General features: G+C 32.7%; 1 protein-coding gene across 1 annotated transcript in view; it reads right to left on the bottom strand.

Moving 5' to 3' along the window:
• The window catches only part of PCDH15 (protocadherin related 15), a 1,226,762-nt gene that overhangs the window by 118,699 nt on the left and 1,081,166 nt on the right, over positions 1–26,897 (bottom strand). The window contains exons 23-25 of the mRNA XM_049790532.1: positions 26,201–26,317; positions 11,635–11,775; positions 10,570–10,682 (exon numbers count right to left, since the gene is read on the bottom strand). Of these exons, the coding sequence (XP_049646489.1) occupies positions 10,570–10,682; positions 11,635–11,775; positions 26,201–26,317 (371 nt within the window). The remainder of the gene's footprint in view (positions 1–10,569; positions 10,683–11,634; positions 11,776–26,200; positions 26,318–26,897) is intronic.

The raw sequence follows: 26,897 nt of genomic DNA, 5'->3' as shown, positions 1-26,897 counted from the left end.
AGTTTTTTTAAATAATTTTGTTGGATTAAATGAAAGACAAATAAAGCATAATCCCTGAATACAAGAAATAAAACTACCTTCAAAAAACTCATATGTATAACTGACTAAAAACTTCTTATTGAATATGTCTATGAAGGAATATTGAGAGTGTAAATCTCAAATGTCATTAATGGAAGCAATTTTGACCAAAACCAAAACTGTAATGCTCTGAAATCTATTGCTAGACATATATAAAAATCATGCTTCAAGAGCTTGTTGAACTATAGTGATTAATATTTGAATATTTGAAAGATAAGTCCATTTGGGGATATACAATACATTTCTGACATATAATGATAGTTTGAAAATTGAAGCCTATGTAAATGATGACATAGTCACTTGACTGACAGAATAGACTTTTAAAACTCTATAAATATGTACTTTCTTTTTCTTCACTTGAGGTAAAACTATGGTAGAGGGTTTTTCTAAACTTATAAACCTTTCTATTTTTTAAACAAAAGGATTTCCCCTGATCAAATTCATGTTTCTTATGCTTCTAATTGATGCACAATTTATAGAGAACAAACCTACTGAGAATGTAATGGGATAAAAATTAAAGAAATATACAAATTAAATTCAAAATAATTATGAGTGATTTTAGAAAGACATTAGAAAACAAAATATTTTTAGAAAATCAAGTTCTAGAGAAAACAGAACAATTTAAATTAATATAAAGTTATAATTATATTAGTTCCTAATATATCAATATGTTTAAATAAAAATTGTATATTTACTCACATGGAGCAATAAATATAACAGATAATTTAGAGGGTTATTATAATTGACTATTTAAATGCATTAAGGTCAAGTATTTAACAAATATAAGACACATAATACTAGTCTGACTGGAATTAACATTTCTTTCAGGTAGTTGACTATAGTAATATGCAATCTCCTGCTATATATTAATGATGGATGGGCTTATACAAAACATTTTACCAATAAGAGTAATTTTTAAAATATACCCCCCAATATTGCATATTTTTTTCACACAATATAAGTAAAAATATTAATTGCTGCCTCAAAATACAACTGCTGTTTTTTTTAACATTATTCTGAATATGTTGCATAATGCAGAAAAACTCACCCTGTTTTTTATTTAATTCATATCAGACCAACCAAAAGAAAATTTAGTTTTAAAGTTATAGATCCCTCCCTGGGAGTTTCACCAACCAGAAAAGATTTACTCATGATATGAGACCACATGTGGGCACCTTGTTATTTCCTTTTTAAAGAAAAACAATCAGACAAAAAGAAATATTTGAAATAGGAAAAGGAAAAATAGGCATAACAGAATTAAATAGGTGAAAGATTTGACTTTTTACGTTATTTTATGTTTTTTTTTCCAACTTACTAATTATCTGCGATGAGACTTTCCTAACAACCAGTAGGTTTTAAATTGAGTATATATTATAAAAGCATTTATATTCTACTTATTGGTATGTGTACTTTCATAATTTCAAAAAAGATAATGATAAGGCTATTGTTGCATCCTAGAAATTGAGCAATTACCAGTAGCTCAATATTTAAATATATTCCTAACAAAAAAAAATATTGTAATTTGTTTTCCCTATATAGGTAAACTGGAAAATTAGAATTGCTTCACCAGATAGTAAATATCACCTTTTAACATTCTTAATAGTTTTTATCAATGCTAGTTTATGGCTCAGGGCTGTCATCTATATCTGTTGACATGTTTCAGTCTAATTTTCTTTTACTTTAGTTATCAAAATGACAATGCTTTTCAGGTAAAATAGAGAAAGTAATCAACTGTAATCACAGAGTCAAACTTTAGCTGCAATTTATACAAAATTTAGTTGAAATATGTGACATTAATGAAAATATGTTGTAATAACTAAAATAAGTATTAAATTGCTAAAAAGTTTATCTAGATGTATCTTTAAATTTATAAAATATGGATTATTATGTTTTGAAATTAATTTAATCAACCTCACCAATAATTATTTCAAATTTCAAGTTTTTTATATTATTGAATCACTATTTACAATATTTAGTATTAAATATTCAACAAGCACTAAGTCAATTTAAAATTAAATTAGGAGGCTGGTGAGATAGCACAGTGGTAGGGTGTTTGCCATGTATAGGGCTGATCCAGGACGGACCTTGGTTCAATCCCTGGCGTCCCCTGCGGTCTCCAAATCCAGGAGTGATTTCTGATCGCATAGTCAGAACTAACCTCTGAGCATCACCAGGTGTGGCCCAAAAGCCAAATAATAATAATAATAATAATAATAATAATAATTAAAATGTTAAATTTTCTAAAACTACATATCTAAAAAACTAGTTTATCAAACCACTTCCATTTCTTTTCTCCTCATTATTAGAGAATGATCCAGAATGTAGTAGTATAAGAAGAAAATATTATTTTATTTATTTATTTCTATGTGTGGACATTTACTTCAAATTTTAATGGAAAGTGATCTAGATAAAATTTGTATCTCCTCGTGCACGTGGTTCAAGGTTCTATGAATGTGGACTTATGCTATTTTCCCCATTTAATGCATGATCTGAAATTTATATATTTGTATTCTATGTGGGAAATAAAAATTTAAGTTGGCTTATGTCCTTGAAGCAAAATATAAAGGTATTGCCAATCTAAAGCATGAACTCTAAATTGTCATATTAGAAAAAAATTATAGCTTGTGTGGTTAATATTAGTTGAACCAATATAATATGGGGGCTGCTTTTTCAGTATTCTTCCTGTCTTAATTAATCAAATTACCTACTTTGCATCTGATACTTGAAAATTTTAATTTTTATGAATAGCTATTAAAGATAAGAAAGGGCTGGAGTGGTGGCGCAGGCAGTAGGGCATTTGCCGTGCACACGCTAATCAGGAAGGACCATGATTAGATCCTCAAGTGACTCATATGGTTCTCCAAACCAGAGGAGATTTCTGAGCCCATAGCCAGGAGTAACCTCTGAGCATCACTGGGTATGGCCCAAAAAACAAACAAACAAAATTAAGAAAGATAATTGGGTCAGAAAAAAGATAGCTCAAAGAGCAGAGCTCACACTCACATGAGAGAAGCCCAAGTTCACTATCAGATAGTTTCTCTATCTAGTATTAGTACAAACCAGATGTATTCCTGAAGGACTTTCACTGTGACCCGAAAACAAAATACAACAGGAGTTCAGACTAAAAATTCAGCTTAAATTTCTAAAAATAACTATATACTAAAAATACACTAAAAATAAATGATTGACATTGTGATCTCTACGAAATTAAAATTTTGTGGTATAATGAAGACATTCTTGGGCCCGGAGATATAGCACACCGGCGTTTGCCTTGCAAGCAGCTGATCCAGGACCAAAGGTAGTTGGTTCGAATCCCGATGTCCCATATGGTCCCCGGAGCCTGCCAGGAGCTATTTCTGAGCAGACAGCCAGGAGTAACCCCTGAGCACCGCTGGGTGTGGCCCAAAAACAAAAAAAAAAAAAAAAAAAAAAAAGAATGAAGACATTCTTAACTGTAAAATTAATATTTACTATGCCAGAGAGATAGATGAGCTAAAGATGCTTGTCTTGTATGCAGTTGAATCTTATTTGCTCACCAACATAATATGTAAATTCTGAACACCACCAAGAAAGATATATGTCTGCAGAGTCAGGAATAAGCTCTGAGCACTGCAGGATATGGCACACACACACACACACACACACACACACACACACACACACACACATACACACCCAACCTTCATTTACAATACGAGATAGCTTAGATAATTGCTTTTCTTTTATAACAGATCAGCTTCCCTTCCATCCTGGTAAAAGAAAAACAATGATATAAATTTTGAACTAACAATTTGTGAACTCCACAAAAGTCCTCTAAGAAGGTTCTGCACTAGAAACAATTCTATAGTGTAGGTGATATTTTATTTGAATCTTTACAAATTCACTTATTATTTACTCTATGTATTTAAATAATGCTACAGATAAATACAAGAAAAATGTTACATAATACAGATACCCTGATAAAAATAATGAAGACCAAAAAAAATTTTCTGAACCTATTTGATTTGTGTCAGATTAAATAAAAAGAGGCAAGTGGGAAAAATATGCAAGGATACTTCCAAAAAAATAAAACTTAAAATATATGTAAGGAGATAAGAAAAATGTATCAAAGATTTTAACAAGAACTGTTGAATTCTCTTGACTTTCTATCCACTTTAAAGATTATTTTATTGGGTCTTTGTCTGGCATACAGAAGAATAGTGGTTTGAATCCTGGCATCACATATGATTCCCTAAGCCTGCCGGGGCAATTTCTGAGCATAGAGCCAGGAGTAGCCCCTCAGTGCTGCTGCTGGGTGTGATACAAAAACAAAAACAAAAACAAACAAACAAAAATATTATTTACCTATTTCCTTCAGAAACAAGGATCTTTCATATACACTTTAGATTTTTAGAAAAAAAAGGGGGATATAATGTTGCCATTCCTGCATCTGCTTAAAAAAATGCTTTTAACCAAAAATTATCCTTACACTAAATGGTGTAATTTCATATACATACTTTTCCAGAATTCAATCCATTTCAATAATTCACCCTGATTGATGTAGCTAAACACATAAGGCTCACATATTGCATTCCTATAAACACACAGAACTCCCACCCTACTTACCTCTAACCTAATTGGCTGAAGCACATTATAAGTGACCCATTCTCACCTCTAATAAATTGAGTAATCTCCCCAAAGATTCCAGAATGGTTGAATCCATTTGTGCTCTGCTATTGCGCCCCATGCTAAGCTGCTGGGACATGAACTTGCCTGGGATTCAATATCATTGACTTCTTCTACATCTGATATTAATCATAGCATTAATTATTAACATGAATATTAACTACACTATTTAGCATATCCAAAAATTTAGGGCATCTCTCTGAGGTAGTGAATAAATGATAGAGTAGGAAACACAAAAGATGAACGAAAACCATTTTGCATTTAAACAGTGTATTTTCTCATAAGTTCCAGATACAGCATTTTGGGGGTGAGAACTTTGAGGTCTTCTCAGAGTGGGGTAGGCAGCATCCACACCCTTCATTCTGTCATAAGTGCCACTAGCCACACCTACATACTAGAGACCACCTTGTAAGCAATGGTCCAGTTTCAAAACATCACCAGTGTCTTTCAAGAATTGCAAGACATATAGCCAAAAATTATGCGTATACCAGTCCTCAGCTGAAAACTCTAGGATGCCCTTGAGAACAGTTGTGCTGAGTCCCCCACTTTGTTGAAGCCTCAGTTTTTGCACCTAGAGTCCTATAGTCACTATAGTTCTATAGTCCCCTAGCCACTATGCAAATGGCACAAAAGGCCAAACTTCATGGTTTCATGACTAATCTCTACAGAGATGCCAAACCAAATTAAAATTCCAGGTACAGAAAATTTCAGGCTGAGAATTCTGGGGTCCCATTAGAAAGGGGGAGCAGCCTCTCCCTTTCCCATATACGGAAGGAAGCCCCAGAGGTCACATCCATATCTCATAGCCACCACCATGTAAATTTCCCAGTTTTAACTCTTCATGGCTGATCTTGGAAGAGATCAAAATCAAGTCAAGTGATTGAAAGCCATCAGCCCATTTGTACAGATACTGGAGTATCTCGATGCAGCCATACAAGTGGTTGAACAACCGCTTCAAATTCCATAATATTGGCAGTTTCATAGGAGAGCACTAAATTAGATGGGAAGTAGCATTTTTTTAGAGCAAGTAATATCAATAAACAAAAATCAAAACATGGAAGTCTCAGTTAAAAACAAATAGATGAGAAAACCATCAGACAATGCTAAACATTTTTTATGTTAACACCATTGTGTGTGATAAAAATTGTTCACTAATTGTCTTTTAGTGAAGTATTTTTCAATGATTCCATGATCCATTTTGTAATAAACCCTATAATCTAAATTATTGCTATGTCTGCGAAGGAGGAAGGTTTGGGGGAGGAGGTAGGAAACTGGGGGCAATGGCCAAGGGAAGGTTATGCCGGTTGTAGGATTGGTGTTGGAATCCAGAGTATCTGAAACAACAGTATTACGCACAACTTTTTAAAGTACAGTAATTAAATAAATTTTAAAAAATCATAAAAAAGAAATAATCTGTGTTCGTAAAAATGTAAACTGTTGATGTTTATAATAATTTGAAATGACATAAACATTTTTGATCAGCATAGGAGTTAGACAACACAAAATACTAAAATCTCCTACAATGAATAAAGTGGTCCCTTCTTTATCTAAAATTTTCCTTTCTAATGTGTCAGTTATACATGATCAAATTCAATCCAAATATGTGTACAATAAGGTACTTTGAGACCAAGTTCACAAAATTTTTATTACAAAACATTTCTATTGATTTTCACTTTATTATTCATTTATAAAATCTCACTGTTACTATATAAATTTAACTTTATTTATAAAGATTATATGTATAAGAAAAGCAAAGTATATGTGTATGCATGCAATTTAGTAAAATTTATTCTTTTTGACATTTTTGTATTCTGATGTTAGAAGACAATATGCAGCCAGCTGGGAATGTGTACAAAATTAATAGGTACATTATAAATGATTAGCATGATGTTGAATAAAGGCTTCCATCAGTAAAATATTTAACTGCCAGTTAAAAATATCGGTTATACATAAAGTAAGGGAGTTCTTAAATTCTTTCCTGACTGAAGAGTTTATTGAGATCATTGACAGACTGTGAATACCATGAAACTCAACATTATTAGCCAGGAGACAGCCAGACGCATCTATAACGCCAGAGATCCTAGAAAATATATAGTCTAGTTCTATAACCAGAAGATGAAATAATGTAAGCATCCATATATTTTCAGCTCTATGCACTTCCTAAAATCTTTAGAAGCATAAAGAAACAATGATGAAACTCATATATCATGTATGCATATATATGGATATATGTAATAAAATATATTTTAGTGTACATAGCCATATTTTCATGTGTAATTTTTCATGTTTCAGAACAAAGTTAAGCCTATGAAATGCATTCATTAAGTTTTAATTCAAAATAAGTATCATCTGCCAATAATTTATATAGGCATTTTAATTAATGGCTTTTTAATTAGAAAGTTAATTAGGGGCTTAGTAGAGTGCTTGCCTTAAAAACATTTGACCCTGGTTCTATTTCTGGCATTCTATATGGTCCCCTAAGGCTTGCTTCGATTAATTCCTGAATGCAGAGCTAAGCATAATAAGAATGCCTCCCCCAACCAATAATAATATTAAAATAAATTAAAAGACTACTATTAAGCCATATACTATTGAATTTACTATGCAATAATATTGGCACAAGTGGAATTATTTTCATTAATATGAAGATGTGTCAAGATTACCAAACTGTTCTTTTATTAAAAAAACAAACATATGAAATACAAGTCAATTATATGGTTTGTATTCTTTTACACATGTTTTCCCAGAAGGTCAAACATTATTCCAAATGCTCTCATTAGACGATTATTAATTTTAGCAATGCATAATTGACTACATGTTTGTTTGTTTGTTTGTTTTGGGGTCACACTCTGCAGTGCTCAGGGGTTACCTCTGGCTCTTTGCTCAGAAATTGCCCCTGGCAGGCACAGGGGACCATATGGGATGCAGGAATTTGAACCACTATCCTTCTGCATGAAAGGCAAACGCCTTACCTCCATGCTATCTCTCCAGCCCCACATTTTCTTATTTAAACTAAGGACTTTAGAGGTAGAATCTATTTGTAGTTATTAGTTACATTCAGAATATGTAAAAGAATATGTAAAAGATCTTTGGAACAAACCATTTTTATTTTTTTAAAAAAGTAAATTTAAATAAATACAAATAAAATGGAAGTTAAATGATAATGCCCCATGAAACCTATAACCTTGGCCTTCATGCCATAGTGGTTTTACTAAAAGAGATAAAAAGCAATCTAATCAAAACATTTGGTGACATATATATATGTCAATATATATTTCAATATATTATATATATATCAATATAAAAATATAACAATAAATAAAACAAATTCCTGATCAAAATGATGTTAATCTGTCTCTCTATTTTTTTGTTGTTGGTGGTGTTTTTGCTGGTGGGTTTATTTATAAGGAATGACTAGTCTTTGGAAGAAATCTTGGAAACAATAGTAAGACAGTGTGCGCCAATGATGGGTTTTTGAAAAAAAAATTTTTTTTTTTTTTTGGTTCACACCCGGCATTGCTCGGGGGTTACTCCTGGCTGTCTGCTCAGAAATAGCTCCTGGCAGGCACGGGGAACCGTATGGGACACCGGGATTCGAACCAATCACCTTTGGTCCTGGATCAGCTGCTTGCAAGGCAAACGCCGCTGTGTTATCTCTCCGGGCCCGGGTTTTTGAAATTAACTCAAATGTTAGTACATTTTTTGAACTTCAGCTCTAGATACACTGATGATAAAGATGAAAGAGTTTACACCTTTTCTAAAATTCAGACGACCAAAATAAGAATTTCTTTGTTATTTCTTTAAGAAAAGCATGACTATCTGGGTGCTGGAGAGATAGCATGGAGGTAAGGTGTTTGTCTTTCATGCAGAAGGATGGTGGTTCGAATCCCGTCATCCCATATGGTCCCCTATGCCTACCAGGGGCTATTTCTGAGCATGGAGCCAGGAGTAACACCTGAGCACTGCTGGGTGTGACCCCAAAATAAAGAAAAGCATGACTATCTAAAGAATTTTGTTTATGGGTTCCATGGCAAAAACTAAAAGAAGCAAATAGGTATAAAGGCAAAAGCAGCCTTCACAGTGAACTGCTCAGAATCTTACTGTATTAATTATAGTTTCAGTGGTTTGTATATAAATTATGCAAGATTATTTGGTTTAAAAATGCTGAGATAAATGTAATGTTTGTCAGTTGTAGAGTCAGCTTTTTCATAAAGAAAAAGTACATATGTCATTAGAAATGCTACTGGACATATGACTAACCTATCCCTCCATATCTTGTCTCCTGATATAAAGTTCATAGATAGTTATAAAAATTTTAAGAAAAATAAAATATATATTCCATGTTCTCCTTATATATCATTTTTATTTTACTTTAATCACATGTTATATCAGTTTCATGTTCATTTTTCCCAGTTAAACAGAAATAAAATATTTTGAAATTTACTGGACATATCGATTCAGTCAGTTTAGATGCCTTTGATGTTCTTTCTGAAGATATCTCTTCTGAACCAATTAGTTTTCAAAGTTTTACTATAATGTCTGTGTAGTTTTTTTTTAATCTACTGGCTATAAGCTTCTGAAATGTGAAGCTATATCCAGTATAAGTCAATAGTCACCCTTCAGTGTCTAGTGGTCCTCCTTCATTGCCAATGAGAAAATTATCTCCGTTGAATCCTAACACACTGTATAGGAATTAATTAATGTCTAAATTTAAACAAGGAAAAATCATAAAATAAAATTATACTATACTTATGAGGAAGAAAAAAGTCTATCATATATTCAGATATGCTGCAGTCAATAAACAGTAGTTTTAGTTTCATTCGTTTAAATAAAAGCTTCATTTTCCAAGAACTGATGCACATACGTAAACATATATATGGTATACCTCTTCCTAAAGAAAATTCAAACGCTCAAAATTAATCGAAGATGAGATCATAAGAATATATGAACTCATGAAGAGATTCATAGATTGTTGGCTAAATGAAAAGTATTGCTCCGAATTGAAGCACTTCTACTACTTATATGGATGTAAGATTGTGAATGTTATAGATAATAACAGAATACTGTGAGGGGCTAATCACAGTTCTCACATGGAATATACTTAGGTTGCAAATATGAATGTTATTCACAAATTTTTCTGTAAATTACCAGTTTAATTAATAAGATGAATATAAAGATGGTTTGTATTTTCAACTCTAAATTCTTCCTAAAAATTTTAAGACAATTCTTTTATAATGTATCTTAAATTTTAATTTTTTGCCTTAATGTGTAAGCGTTACAAATGCATAATCCCAAGCATATTTTAATTCTCAAATGCTAAATAACGTCTTGAATGTCTTTATATGCATGATTTACCTTTATCTCATGAAATCATTTTATAAAATTAACAATGGAAATATAATAAATATCTGTTAATATACATTTTATTATGAAAAATTCAACAAAGATAATAAGCATAGAAATTTGCTGTATCTATGTAATATAAAAATAAACCTATAGAATGCATATATACTCACATCAATTATATGGAAAATTTATTTTATAAATGTCAAAATTGCTTGATAACATGTACCTGACAATATACAAGATTAAAAATTTGCTTCTTATCATAGACATCATTATTCAGTTCCAACTAAATCTAAAACCTTGTTTTAGTTACAATTAAACTACAATTAAATTTTTATCCTGTTTTAGTAACTTAAAATAAATATATTGTAATGTTATTTTGAAAAAGCATAAATTGGAATTAAAACATTTTCAAATTTCAGAGCTCTCATGTAAATAATAAAAATTTAATGTATTGCAGAACTTGCATAGAATCAATACCTATATTCCTCTTGTGTGAAGCGTGGGATTTCTCCAGGATGCAAGACAAGTATTTTTACTATGGCACTGCTGGACATTACAGGCTCACCGTCATCAAAAGCAATAACCACCAACTAAAAAGTAATAAAAGTTAATATTAAATTGTATAAAGATGGTAATAAAACAATAGTTTCTGTATATGAGTTTAATCACTGGACTGCAAGTTTCCAGAGCAAGCAACGGTAATGTTTTTATCATATACTAGATAACAACATTGTATTAGAATATGCTACATATGTCTTATTTAATCATTAAAAATTTGAACCTAATTTATTTTTATTTTCTAGTTAAGAAAACTCAAATACGGGGCTGGAGAGATAGCATGGTAGTAAAGGCATTTGCTTTTCATGCAGACAGCCAGTGGTTTGAATCCCTGCATCCCATATGGTCCCCTGAGCCAGCTCCAAATCAGCAGTGTCTTTCATGTATGCTTTTAAAAATTATTGAAACAGTAAATTAAAGTTTGATTTTGGCAAACCATCATCTGAGCATAGAGCCAGGAGTAACCCCTGAGCACTGCCAGGTGTGACCCTCCCCAAAAAATAAATAAATAAAATAAAAAAAACCCTCAAATACGTCGCATTGATAAATTTATGATGAAAAGCCACTTACGAGGCAAGTAGAAAATTTGACAATATCATGACATTAATAACCTTTCTCCTTTATAATTTTGTCACTGCCTGCAATTAAATTACATTATTATATACAGTAACACTGACATTTAAATTTCAAATCTAGTTCTATCACACTATTGCATTAAAGATAGTATTAATAACATGTCTATTCTAGTTTATGTTTTTTTACATTCACATGAATATCAGTAGCATTGACATAAAATTTATAAATTCTAGCTATAGATAAGGTAGGATGCATATTTTTCTTAAATATATTATTGATATTTTGGCAGAAAAAGTATAGTTTTTAAATAATTAGAGACTGATGAAAAGCATTTAATCACCTCTTTAGCCTATTCTCAATTCAAATGTAAACATATGATAGACAGTAGAAGGAAAGCACAGCACTAACCTTAAAAATAGTTGTTGGTTCTTCATTAAGATTAACTCTAGTTATTACTTTTCCAGAATCTTCTTCTACATCAAAAATACTGGCAGGATAAGGAGACTGGACATCATCTACTCTGTACCTCACACGACTTGCAGGTAATCCCTAAGAGAAAATTGTACATTATTAGTTAACGTTTTTTAATTTGGGGGGTTTGGGGGCCATACCCGGTGACTCTCAAGGTTACTCCTGACTATGCACTCAGAAATCACTCCTGACTTGGGGGACCATATGGGACGCTGGGGGTTAGCGCGTGCAAGGCAAACACCCTACTGCTTGCACCACTGCTCCAGCCCCTTGCTATTAATTAACTTTTATAGGTAAAACAGAAGAAATAAAGTCAAGCAGCCTAATAAAATTCCTAGTATTTTATAAGCATATTATATGTTTAAAAATGATTGAAACAGTAAATTAAAGTTTGATTTTGGCAAACCATCATCAACTCTCCTTAAGTAATAATAACACTAGTTTCCTTCCTAAATACCATTCTGCTATGATTTGGGAAAGAAACTTGACAGTATTAAGGAGCCCAGAGCCCTAAGAATAGGGAGTGCTAAGTGGCTAAGATTCCCCAGGCATACCTAATAGTGGCTTTTACTGTTATTAAAATTAAATTGTTATTAAATTATTATTGGAATTATAGTAATAATAATCAAATTTAGTGACTCACCTATTTAACAAATTTTCTATAGACCTGTAAACTATCTTCCCAGCCCCTATTTCAAAGTGATTTAATTTTATTTTAAAATATATATGACAACTGCTGTTTAATAACTGACATTGTTGAATTTTTTGCAAGATATGTTACTGTATGTCAATATGTTATGACAAATTTACTCCATGTTACCTGCTGTTAGTAAATTTATAGAGAACTAAATACTGTTGAATTGTCACAGACACAGAACAAAATAATTTGGAATTACAAAACTTATGTATAAAGGAAAACAAATTTTAGGTGATATTTTTTTTAAAAGATGGAGCTAGAGAGATTGACCATGGGAAGAAACTTGCCTTGCACTGGTCAACCAAGGTTTGATCCCTGGAATTTCTGATGGCTCCCCAAACCCACCAGTAAAGATTCCTAAGTACAAAGTAAGCACAGAGCATAGCTGAGTATGGCCCAAAAGCCCAAATCAAAATACAAACAGAAAATAAAATTGCTATCACACTAAAATTTATAAAAAGAAAAAAACTAACAGCACCCATTTTTTCTGATATTGTCTAAGGATTCGGATCTACCACTGAGCTTATGTGCCAATTAGCTACTAAATAACTTCACATTTCCTAGTTTAAAAAAATCATCTCACATAATATATTTCTTCCAAGATATTAGTTGAGATAGTTTAAATTTATTTAAATGTTATATAATGATTATGGAATAACAAATTATTCAAATAGCATTCAAATTGTGAAAGTTATGCTTTCCACTTCGCGATACACTCATTTTCTAGATCTTAATTGTATAAACTCTAAACTTATAAATTAAACTTAGAATCTTTATAAATATTAAGATAAATATTAAATAAGCATCTAATCTTGTATGTGTAAACTTCTAAGGTGATATTGCCGGAATAGTCAGTTACTTATTACATGTATTGGTATTGTAGTGAGATTCTGAAGAAAGCAGATTTTCTAGAGAACATGAGAGACAAAATTTCTATCATAAGGATTCTACATTTTAAAATATTAATTAGTTTTTTATATAACACAGTTGGTAGAATTGATGTAATGGAATAAATATACATGAACTTCAAGTTACTCATTGCTTATTATTTCAATATTGCCCTTATTACTTTATGTATTCATTTAAATATTCACTTTTTATAGGGGATCAAAGTATACTAGACTGTACCATGATTACTCCATCCATAGTCAGTGCTTAGTTATCATTGCTAGTGGTGACTCTAAATTTAACATTAGAATTTGCTAAAGATCAAATTAGGGTCAGCTCATATGATAGATAAACTCCATGGTCTCTGTATTAGCTCTCCAGTCCTAATTTCAATTCTATAGTAGTCTAAAATTACAGTTAATTGTTAATTCTGCTGAGAATGTAATTATTTACTATAGCAGGTAATTGTAGATCTGCATACAAGATGTTCTAAATTTGCAAACATAAGGAATTTCAATGAGCCTATAATGGAACAAAATAATTGTCTTTAATACCATGGGATATCTTGATTCAGTCATTTTTTCTTAAATACATGATTATCAAGAAATTACTCAGACACACATAATTTTCATCATAATAATGGAAACCACATTATACCAGGGAATACTAGACCTATTATTTTCATTATGCACAAACATTAAGTAATTTGTTTTCAAATGACAACAATTTTTCTCCCTGGCATTGTTTCTAAAGTTCTTTTTCTTAATGTCTTTGAAAAAAACTAATCTAATATATTTGTAGTGGTGCAATTCACAAACTCTCCTAGGTATGACATAGAATCAGAAATTACTATCAAGCGGTTAGTGCTGGTGTTGCTGTTATAATGACTTAGTCATCTTTGAGTGCATATTTATGTAAATTTAATTGTATGTTAAAATATTTTTTAAATATCCATGAGTTAAACTCTCCATTAATCACCAAGTACATCATTTCTTTCTTCTCCCTCCACCATGCTTCCTAACACCTGAAGTAATTATTGCATTTTAACAACAACAAAAAAATGAATTAACACTATATTAGGATACTTATGTCAGAAGTCACTGACATAAATGTAATGTATAATTACTATATAAATTTCAAATATGTATCACTTTTTTAGAGTTTGCTTCTATAATTTTTCTCTTAATAATTTTAACATCCTAGAAAATGCTTCATCTAAAATATGTCAACATTGGTATTTTTGAGAAAATTTTACACACAAGTAAAAATGACTATCTCCTAAATACTTAAAATTAAAGTAATGCATCATTTAATCATTGATACATTTCTTCATTTTAAACATTTATAAATATAGTAGGAAGTACATTTTCAATTGGCCACGTAGAAAACAATTCACAAAGCAAAATCTAAAAATAGGAATAGTTATGAATAAAGGCTAAAGATTAGTCAGCCAACATCCTTTGTCTTAAGGCTCCCATTTTTATATGACTGAAACCAGAAATCTTTATGATTTACCAGTCTCTAGGATTGCACTCTGGTTTACCTCTACAAAATCCTGACAAAATTGCCTCCATTTTTTTTTTGAAATTCATTGTTCAGCGTACTACTTGAAAATCTATTTTTGTCTGCTAGTACTTTGCTATAGAAACATCTTTTTATCTTTCAGACATCAGCTCTGAATCACTTCCTCCACAAACTTTCCTCTTTGAAAAGATCAGGGTCTTATATTTTTATATCATAGATATTTCTTGGCTTGTGACTTCTATTTGCTTGGTTTATTTCAATTTATATATCTAAACTTAAAATTTTTGGCAGATCAGGATAAGGAGGCATGACAAGGTTAATCATTATTTTAATACAATACCCATAAGTAGTAATGATTAAATATACATATGACATTTACAAAAAAATTTTTATTATTTTGAACCATATGAGAAAAACTTAGTCAAATTTAATATATAGTTTATGGAGTTTTGTCATCAATCACTTTGTAGGCATATTTATTTATCATTTTTATCTTTTTTATCATCTGGCACCTTTTCTAAGTCCTTTTGTCATCAAAGTTAAAAATTGTCTACACTTACCTTACCTATTTTGCATTTTTTGTTATTTGTTTATTTGAGAGTACATATCTGATTGTACCCAGGGTTTACTTCTATTCCTGACAGAGGCTTTGGTAATCATAAGATGTTGCTAAATGGTCTCTCTCCCTTCCTGGAGCAGGATTTTTAGCAGCACGGGCGGGCAGCTGGCAGACCTCCGCATGTGCCAGCGGCCTTTTGGCCTGGCCTAGGGTGGGGGGCCCGGACCTGGGTCACCCGACCCCCCTCTCCCCCTTTCCTCCGGATCTCCAGGTGGGTTTCTGGGAGGAGCTGATGGGGCACCCTGGGTTTTCCCCACTCCCAGGCCGGGTCTGGGGACCGGCCTAGGTTGGGCTTAAATCCCTGTCCTTCGGGCTTGGGAGGGTCTCTCTCCCTTCCTGGAGCAGGATTTTTAGCAGCACGGGCGGGCAGCTGGCAGACCTCCGCATGTGCCAGTGGCCTTTTGGCCTGGCCTAGGGTGGGGGGCCCGGACCTGGGTCACCCGACCCCCCTCTCCCCCTTTCCTCCGGATCTCCAGGTGGGTTTCTGGGAGGAGCTGATGGGGCACCCTGGGTTTTCCACACTCCCAGGCCGGCTCCAGTGGTTGGCTTAGGGGGTGGCGTTTGATCTGGGGGGTGGCAGATAATTGCTCAGCTATACTCAGGCTGTCACTGGCAATTTCATACCAGTCTACATTTTGAAACCGCGCGGGGGCTAGCGCCCCCTCGAGATCATATGCTCCTCCCAACCATCAGTACCCCAGATTTACCCTTCTTAACTTCAGTAACACACAGCTTTAATCTCTGACCAAAGACATACAGTAGATCTTCCAAATCCCAGATTTAGAAGAACACAAATCGAACACATATTGAACACATATATCTTTTGAATATTTTATGATTATTTTCTTTAACTGCTGAAACTCTCTATATATTCTTCTACCATGATGTTTCTATCCACTTTTCATCTTGTCTTTTCTTTGTAAGCTGTTCAGTAAGGATTGTTGGTGGAACTGTCCCTCAGTTTGATGCCTATGATTGGACTATGTCATGGAAATTGCTGGTCTTGCTCCTATAGCCTCCAGATGCACCAATAACGCTTCATGACATTGATCCTTGTTTGCATAGACACATTAAAATGGGAAAACACTATACATACAGTTTAGTTATTATCTAATAAATCTCAATGCAATGTACCTTACACCCTGAATATTGATATAATGACCTGGCACAGGCCTCAGATGAATGGGCATTCTCCATTCACGCTGGAACCAGGCAAGCTATCTACGAAACATCCAAGGTCGTTTATAGCAACAGTTGGAAGCAGTCCTCTACCAGGAAAGACACTACCAAGGGTGTGACATCGACCTCCTAAAAAGACACTTCCGTTTATACTGAGAAGATGTGACAATAACAATGACCTGAGAGAAGACATGACAACAACAATGACCTGCTCTACAGGACATGGTTCTCTCTATTGCCCCTTAAGTGTGAAGTGAAACGAGAGGATGCTCTGCACCATCCTGACTGCAATATGGGATATGCAGACTCCAGGATCTTTAATACAGAAGCATGATACCAACAACAGAGACTATGTGAGGAATGGAGGTGTATTGCCACTACAGACGATGACTTGAATTGGACAAATTAGTTTGCCTGGAGCCTAGAGTCAGTCCTGTGCCAGGAAACTTCAGGGGTAGGGTCTCCATGTTTTTAGACCATAATTTGTCTTTCCATGTCCCTTATGTTTTGGTGGGCCTATGCAAACAAATGCCACTTTAATATCGTTTTTTACTATGTTCCCTTGACTCCAATCCTTAAGAAAAACAACCCATTAAAACTTTTGAGGTTAACTTAAACTAGTAAGCATGTGCATGGAACTAGATAAATGTACTTTGCCCTCAATGTTTAAAGAGTTACATAAGTCTAATATCTTTAGATTATATGGTGTGCTGCTAAGAAACAATATGTACTACAACTGGGGATTTGAGGGACAAAGTAATTGTATTGTACATGGGTTCAGTTTTGTTTTTCTTAATGTTCTTTGGCTGAAAGTTCAAGGCTGGGATATCATCGATGGGACTACTGAGAATCCTGTTTATGGGTGATTGGGCTTCCACTGTAACTTTACCCTGTCCTCTTTCTTTGCATCTTTGTTGTCATAATTAAAATAATAAAAAAAATTATAAAAAAAAGATGTTGCTAAATATTGAATTTGAATCTGCCACATATTGACTGCATACAAGGAAAATACTTTCCCACTAAACTACACTTCCAGTCCCCTCATATTATTCTCTTTCACTGTTCCTCTTATTTTCAAATCTGAAAACGTATTATTTTTACCAACCCACTTCACTAGAAATTTTTCTCTTGACTTCACACCTTCCCTTATACTTTCCCTTTTATACTAACTTACTTCCCAAGAAGAAAAAATATGGTGATACTTCTAAGGATTTATTGGAAGTTTTGCTACTGTGTTTGATTATTAATGGGATTCTGGCTCTCTATTTGAGAACATATTTATTTTTATAGCTTAAATTTGACTAGGTGGCTTTTTCGCAGATATTTGTCCTGACTTCATAAGTCAGTGCAATTTTTCCTGACTCATCCCTTAATGTATAAATGCAATCAGATCATCCTAGGGTCATATCAAAGCTGTGAGATTCCAATATGTACTTTAGGTTCTTCTCATGACAAGTTTGACATGCAAAGGAATTTGCTCCCTCTATGCCTGCCATCTGCTTCCAGTCTACTCCAATGTCTGGGTGCTAAATACTACTCAGCTTGGGAAACACAGAACTCTGGATATGTTATATAAGAAATAAACTTTCTGCCAGATATGACACAGTTCTTTTACTACACAGAGCTAAACATTGTTCTCAGACTCCAGAAACACTGGGGAATGTCAGATATCTTTGTAATCCATTGATGGTATTACTTAGTTATAAAATATTTCTAATTTAATTTTCCTAACATAATTTCATTATTTTACTATTGGTATAACTATACTTTATTTTATGTTTATCAAATAATTCAATGAATATGTTCTATTATACCTAGAAATCATTAAATCCATACTTTATGGGGTTTCATGTATTTATATATTTATTTACTTGCTAATTTATTTATTTATTTATTTTTGCTTTTGGAACCAGAAAAAACTATGCTCAGAACTTTCTTCTGACTCTACTTTCAGGAACTATATATGTTGTAGGAATCAAGTTGTCAGGGGTTTGGCTACATAGAAGACAGGTGATTTAATACCCGTGCTATCTCTTCAGCTCACAGTAAGTATATTACCATAAAAATCATAATATTAACAATACATAGGAAAGAAACAGTTTAGGATGCCAGCAAAGGAAAACCCAAAATGTTATAAAAATTATAAGTAAAGGCATTTTACTGTGAAGTATATTGCATTTCTCAATTAGAAGATATTTACTTAAATATAGTTAAATCTAATATTTATCTCAAGATATGTCAACAGTATAATTATTCTTGAGATTATCTGAAAATCATAGACTATAAAAAAACACTAAGAAACATTTTGTATATGTTAAACGTGTTGTTTTTCAGAATACTTCCTTTTATGTTAATTTACAATTTCAAATCTAGGTATAACCAATTGTCATTTGAAAGATCAAGTCCCAACTGATCCATGGTGTGCTTTACAACTAATTAATTATTTGAGATAAAAGAGACTCCAGTTTGAGGCACATCTTAATTTTCAGAAGCAAACATGCAGTATAGAAACAATTCTTGATTATTTCCCTACCAATTTTTAAATGAAGGGGACTAAAATGCACTATTTGTAAATATTCCCTAATATCTCCTAGCTCAACACAAATATTGTTATTAAGCCCAGAAATAAAAAATAAGTGTTTATGCTACATTATCTGCCATAATAAAATCCATAAAGTTTAATCACACAAGTCAGTATATGATAAGTGACAAAAATAGGCCTAACTAACATCAATAAAAATTATATACAACAGAAGCTTTATCTGTAGATAAAAATACAATCTTCTAACATTACTGACCCTGAATATTTTAAGTACTGTATATAAAGCAAGTGAGCAGCACATCATGGTTAAAGACCATCACAGCTATCATTTCATTGCTATATTCTTGTCTTCGCAACAGAAGGCTTCTTTTGAAGATTCATAATTTTAAGATCACTATAAATACTTAGTATTATTTCATAGATTCATAAGATTTTAAGAAAACTTAAAGTGACACATAAAATCAAACCATACCATCATTTTTTTTGTACAGAGATGAACAAAAGTGGCCTTAAAAATGGAGAAGAATGTTGGAATAACCTATATAAACATTTAAAAATAATACTTCAGGTAGCTCATCTAACCTCTGAAAGTTAAAAGCATGCAAATGTTTAACAAAAAGAAGAAAAAACTCATAGTTTGTAAGAATTCTTCCTGAGAATGAATAGTGAGATCCCTTATTTTAAAATCAATTGTTATAAAGAAAGCACAAAATATTTTAAGGAACATATATATAGCTCAAGGCAATATTAAAACCTGAAAAAGTAGTTTTATATTAATAATAAAAGCTAGTAATAAGGCCCAGAGCTGTGGAACAGCGGTAGGGCTCTTGCCTTGCAAGCACCTGACCCAGGACAAACCGTGGTTGGAATCCCCGGCATCCCATATATCCCCCAAGCCAGGATTGATTCCTGAGAGCATAGCCAGGAGTAACCTCTGAGCATCACTAGGTGTGGCCCAAAACCCAAAATAAATAAATGAATGAATAAATAAATAATAAACAAATAATAAATACAACATATATAAATTTGTTGATAAAAATTCTGTTACTAAACATTTTCTAGTTACTATTTTGCTTAAGTTTTTTTTCAAAGTTTAAAAATGGAAAGCATGTCTCAGAGCCATAGTACTACACAATTTGCTTTTCACATGACTGATCTGGTTTCGATCTGGTTTCAAGTCCCAGCATCCTATTTGCCTCCCAAGCCTCCCAAGTAATTTCTGAGCAGAGAGTCAGGAGTACATTACTGAGAGTTACCATTTGCAGAACACAAAACAAAACAAAACAGAAAAAGGAAAGCATTGTGATGTGGGACAATGAAAAAGTAGATGTTTACGTCTTCTCACTCTCTATTCTTGGATATAATAAAAATGTTTTGGTTTTTTTTTTCTGTCCCAATTATTTATATGCTCGGGACCAGAGAGATAGCATGGAGGTAAGGCATTTGCCTCTCATGCAGAAGGTCATGGGTTCAAATCCCGGTACCCCATATGGTCCCCAGAGCCTGCCAGGAGTGATTTCTGAGTGTAGAGCCAGAAGTAACCCCTGAGCGCTGCTGGGTGTGACCCAAAAACCAAAAAAAAGAAAAGAAAAGAAAAGAAAAGAAAAGGAAGGAAGGAAGGAAGGAAGGAAGGAAGGAAGGAAGGAAGGAAGGAAGGAAGGAAGGAAGGAAGGAAGGAAGGAAGGAAGGAAGGGGAGGGAGGGAGGGAGGGAGGGAGGGAGGGAGGGAGGGAAGGGAGGAAGGGAGGGGGAGAGGGAGGGAGAAAGGAAGAAGAGAGAGAGAAAGAAATGAAAAGAAAGAAGAAAGAAAAATAAAGAAATAAAAACAAAGAAAGAGAGAAAGAAAGAAAGAAAGAAGACAGAGAGAAAGAAAGAAAAAGAAAAAAGAAATAGAAAGAAAAAAGAAAGAAGAAAGAAACGTAGAAAGAAAGAAAAATAAAGAAAGAGAAAGAAAGAAAGAGAGAAAGAAAGAAAGAAGAAAAAAGAAATAGAAAGAAAAAAGAAAGAAGAAAAGAAAGAAAAGAAAGAAAGAAAGAAAAAGAGAAAAAAAAAGAAAGAAAAAGAAAGAAAGAAAAGAAAGAAAGAAAGAAAGAAAGAAAGAAAGAAAGAAAAGAAAGAAGAAAGAAAGAAGAAAGAGAAGAAAGAAGAAAGAAAAGAAAGAAAGAAAGAAAGAAAGAAAGAAGAAAGAAAGAAAGAAGAAGAAAGAAAGAAAGAAAGAAAGAAAGAAAGAAGAAAAGAAAGAAAAGAAAGAAGAGAAAAGAAAGAAAAAGAAAGAAAGAAAGAAGAAAAAGAAAGAAAGAAAGAAAGAAAGAAAAGGAAAGAAAGAAGAAGAAGAAAGAAAGAAAGAAAAGAAAGAAAGAAAGAAAGAAAGAAGAAAAGAAAGAAAGAAAGAAAGAAAGAAAGAAAGAAAGAAAGAAAGAAAGAAAGAAAGAAAGAAAGAAAGAAAGAAAGAAAGAAAGAAAGAAAGAAAGAAAGAAAGAAAGAAAGCGCCAATTATTTATATGCTCAGAAAAGATATATTTCTGTCATACACTCTTCTTCCCAGATAATTCTTGTATCTTGAGGGTTTGCATGAAGCTTCAGAAAGGATGAAATATGCAAATGAAAATTACACTTGCAGTTTTGTTTTGTGAAAGTTAGGACTGAAACGTCTCTTGCGAGCTGAAGTAAAAGGTTAGCAATTTTTAATATCCAAAATGATCAGTCATTCACTATTTACATCTCCAGTGAACTACATAATGTCAATGCTGTCACAAAAGAAGGCTGAAAAAAAAAAAAAAAGAAGTCCTAACAATTTTAATTCAGTAAGAAAAATATCCCTGGAAGATTTCTTTTCCCTCTTTCTTCCTCTAGAGTGCTTTAATTGCACACAACATGCATTTTATAATTCTTCATTTATATTCAGCAACATTGCTCTCTCTGCTCTAAGACCTTACCCAGCTTTCCTAGCTGATCTTCAAAGGATTTTGTTATTTTTTTTTTCTAGTTTGAAATGGGTGACTCTCATTCAATGAAATATAATGTCTTGAAAAATATATGGACAACCTCTAAAAATAAAAGCTACTTACAATTGCTCAATATTAAAAAGAGCTACCATCTGAGAGTTAGAACTATTTGTTCAATATTACATATTCATCACCCTTTTCTAGTCCCACAGCCTTCAAATGGCCATGCAGAGGCTTTGGAGACATTAAAAAATTTTCAAACAGTTGTAAGCAAGTCAATTTCTGAATAAGTAACTTTCATCTCCCTTGAGACACAAAGGAAAAAAAAATAATGTATTCATTTATTCAACAATTTTTTAACAGATCACTAAGCAGCAAACATGGAGCTATATGGGGAAATAAAAAGAGAAGGGCCTTTTGATTCATCACCCCAAGAAATTCACCATCTAATTTCTGAGAAGTGACTATTAAATAAATATGGTGTTCTCTTAGATACTTATAGCCAAAGTATTAGAACTGGCATGGGAATACTAAGATATATAAAATGAAATCCTATATCAAAATATATGTTTATAATTTTAACAGACTAGGAAACTAGATGGCCCTTTAAAATTATTTTTGCTGTATTAAACCAATAAAATAATAGAATAAAATAAGTTTGAAAATGAGATATAAAATTTAATAGTACTAGTTAAATTAACTTCTTAACTTTTTGTAAAACTCTCTACATTTTTATTTCACCTCTTTAAAAATTTTATTGAGTTAATTGTGAATTTCCAGTCTTTCACAGTTGTATTTTAGGCAAATAGTCATAGTGATTTTGGGTCATTCTCCCCACCAGTGTTGACCTCCTTCGCCATAGACCTTAGCATGCATTCAATACTATTAGTCCTAGACTACTAGTGTAGCAGGTTCATTTTTTGGTAGCTTGTTATAGTTTGGGTCTCTCGGTTCTATTGTTCTTGAATTTAGCATGAGTATTTAGATCTGACTCTTTTTTATACTCAATGTCCTGAGACCACTTGCCCTGTGTCTCATCCACTTATTTTTCTTTTTTCAATTTGTAGAAGGATATAGAAATATGAGGCCTAACAAAATAATTTAAATTCTAAGGTTCTATGAATAAGAGGGGAGCTCCCATATAGAAGACATAAAATGAGGGGGTTGATGACTGGCAAGATTGTTCTTTCTTGGGGGCTGGAGAGATAGCATGGAGGTAAGGCATTCTGTCTTGCACGAAGAAGGATGGTACTTCTAGTTCCAGCATTCCATATGGTCCCCCAAGCCTGCCAGGAGCGATTTCTGAGTGTAGAGCTAGGAGAACTCCTGAGTGCTGCCAGGTGTGACACCCCCCAAAAAATTTTAAAATAAAGTTTTTTTCTATCTTTCTTCCCTTTTTTTGTACATAGGCATAGTAAATGTTGGGGAAATTAGAAAGGAAATTTGAGTTCTGTGAGAAATAACATGACTCTATAGTCTGACATTAGTTTAATTATAACTAATAATATTTTAAATTTTACAATAATAAAATTTACTTATAAAATGATATTTGGTAGCTGTTGCAGTCACGTATAGACCTATAATGTAGTAATTACAATTTCTATTTATTAGAGTCTATGCTTTGTATTACTTTGAGCTCATCTGGAGAGCCAACCCAGTTACCACCTGATTAGGATCAAGATGATGATCAAAATACGTATGAAATAAAATTTTATAGTCTTCTAAATGCAGAAATGTTTCATTCCTATGAGAGTTCATTTAAAAAACAGACAAATGACAAATTATACATTCAACATATTATTTATATGTTCCAATCTATGAACACGTGCCTGTTGTGCTTCCAAGATGCAATTAAGCTGCTTCAAGTATTTATAATGGTTTTTCTATTTTAGGTAATGTGGACAATAACACTAATGTTTATGATTTTGAAGTGCATCATTACACACCTTCAGAACCACAAAGTGCCCAAAACCCTCAACCAAATTATGATGTTACATTATCAGCCTCTTTCTTTGCTCCTCCTCCTTCCCTTGTTTGCTAATCTCAGTTTTGTAATCTAAGGTCATGTGTTTTTCTTTTTTTTTTTTTTCTTTTTGATTTTTGGGCCACACCCGTTTGACGCTCAGGGGTTACTCCTGGCTATGTGCTCAAAAATCGCCCCTGGCTTGGGGGGACCATATGGGACGCCGGGGGATCGAACCACGGTCCTTCCTTGGCTAGCGCTTGCAAGGCAGACACCTTACCTCCAGCGCCACCTACCCGGCCCCGGTCATGTGTTTTTCAACAGTATTCAACATAGTTGAGAAAGAGAGTTTGTAACTATAAGGTCATTTTTCATGTTAATATTAATTTCAAGAACTTATAGTTGTCTCAAAGGGATAAAATTATGATAGGAATTTATCTTTTAGTGAGTAAATAACACTATAAAATAGCATTTCTGCTAGTAATACCAAATTGGTTATGTAAGTCACTTATAAAACTCAGTTATTAATGCTTGGAAAAAATGCAACAGGTTTTGATCCTCCTACAGTTCATATGGCTCCCCAGAGCCAGCTAGGAGTAATTTTTGAGTGCATAGCCAGGAGTAACCACTGAGTACCACTGACTACCACTGGATGTTGGAAAAGAAGAAGAAGAAGAAGAAGAAGAAGAAGAAGAAGAAGAAGAAGAAGAAGAAGAAGAAGAAGAAGAAGAAGAAGAAGAAGAAGAAGAAGAAGAAGAAGAAGAAGAAGAAGAAGAAGAAGAAGAAGAAGAAGAAGAAGAAGAAGAAGAAGAAGAAGAAGAAGAAGAAGAAGAAGAAGAAGAAGAAGAAGAAGAAGAAGAAGAAGAAGAAGAAGAAGAAGAAACAGGAAAAAACAAGCAAACAAAATATCTGCAGATTTTCATTTATTTTCTTATTTTTTTCTTAAAGTAGTTTTATATTTTTATGGGACCAGGTTGATATCACAGTGGTTATGGGCATTTGCCTTATATGTTGCTGACCCTGCTTCCAAACCAGTATCCCATATGACTCCTGAGTCTGCCAGTAGAAATATCTGAGGACAGAGGCAGATGTACCGCCTGAGTACTGCCAAGAGTAGCAAAAAACGTTTCATATTTTAAATACTTTTATAAGGTATATAAGGCTATGCTTCCTCATAAATATAATCATGTTCTAAAATTATAAAAATTCTAGATGGGCTCATAAAGAAACTACAAAATATAGAGAACTTGCCTTGCATGCAGCAGGCCTACATTTTATCTCTGGCACTCCATATAGTCACCCCAACACTTTCAGGCGTGATCCCTAACTTTGGAGAAAGTAACAAGCCCTGATCACTGCTGAGTTTGGTCTCAAAACCAAAAACAAGAAGGAGAAAATTAAACATCACTTTAAAATTATCAGGGTAGCTAAAACACGATAAGTAATTTATCAAAATTTAATAAAGATACTATTATTTCTTTATACTATTTAATGGACTAATATAACATTATACAAAAGTTTACCTCACTTCTAATATAACTATGTTTTAATTAAAAATCCTTTATCTTGAAGGGAAATTTGGTATCTTGCAAGAAACAAAATTATGGCTAATAAAATAACCTTTTAAGTAAGTTCTATAAACAATATTAAGATTTTAGCTTTCCAGAATAAACATATTATGTTATGTGTTATTATAATTTAAAGCTAATAAATATATAAAATATTATTTATTACTTTAATTTAGAGGAATTAACAAAATAGGAATACATGAATGAAATAAAAATGTATGAAGATAAAATTCATACCGATTAGCTTCCACTGTTCTAAAGAATAAAAATTATTTTGATATCATATATAAACCATCCTTTTTACATATACCTTTTACTTGTGCTAGGCAAATTGGTATGTATTAAATTTCTATTCTAGTGAAACAAAAAAAAATCTATTCCTAATTATCTAAGTTCAATAATAAACACTTGAACTCTAGTCTGTATCCACAAATGCAACAGGCACGATACACAATTTTTTGACCTTAGCAAAGTTAAGCTCATGAACTTGCTGTTCCATCTTGGGAAGTAGGTCAGCTGTGATTGCTACTGGATGTCCTTTGCTAGCGATCAGAGTATTAATCAATGTCTTCTACTTACAGGAGGGTCTGCATCTTCAGCATAAACTGTGGTGATAGGTGTGCCCTTGACAGCATCTGGAGCTACCATCCCTTTATAGATGCGCTTGCTAAAGACTGGAGGATAATCATTCATATCCTGGAAAACAAAATTAAGAGTTGAGTGCTTCTCTTGAAACCAGGTTGGGTACTATTACTAGCTTTTCTTTGTCTCTTTATATCACAGAACCCATTTGCCATTGTCAATCCCCAATCTCTCAATTTCATTAAACTCATATAAAAAATAACCAGCAGAGGACAATGTGGAGTTTTCATACAATATTAATAGATATGATATCAGCTAAAGTCAAAACATTTCACCGATGATGGAAAATTTCTCTAAAAATAATTCTTATGGTTATTATGTTGTTTTGAATTATGAAAACAAGTAAACAATTTAAAATGTTATTCGACACTGGTAAAAGGGAGTGTGTTTTCAGGACTGAAACCCAACTACAATCATGCTTGTAATCATGGTGTTTAAATAAAACTATTATTTAAAAACTAAAATGTTATTCTAAGAGAGGCAGATTAAGAGTTTCCGTTGTCATTTTTTCTTTTTCTAACTTACTGTATTCTTGTAGCACTATTTTGAAATTGTAATTTTTAACTACTTAGTATAATGGTATAAATTCTAACTTTTTTATCTAAACCTTGAAATATTGGGCCAAAGAGTTGTA

The sequence above is a fragment of the Suncus etruscus genome, chromosome 17, assembly GCF_024139225.1.
Source record: "Suncus etruscus isolate mSunEtr1 chromosome 17, mSunEtr1.pri.cur, whole genome shotgun sequence".
Taxonomy (NCBI): domain Eukaryota; kingdom Metazoa; phylum Chordata; class Mammalia; order Eulipotyphla; family Soricidae; genus Suncus; species Suncus etruscus.
Note: the sequence above shows the minus strand (reverse complement) of the source record. Positions and strands in the feature narration are given on the sequence as shown.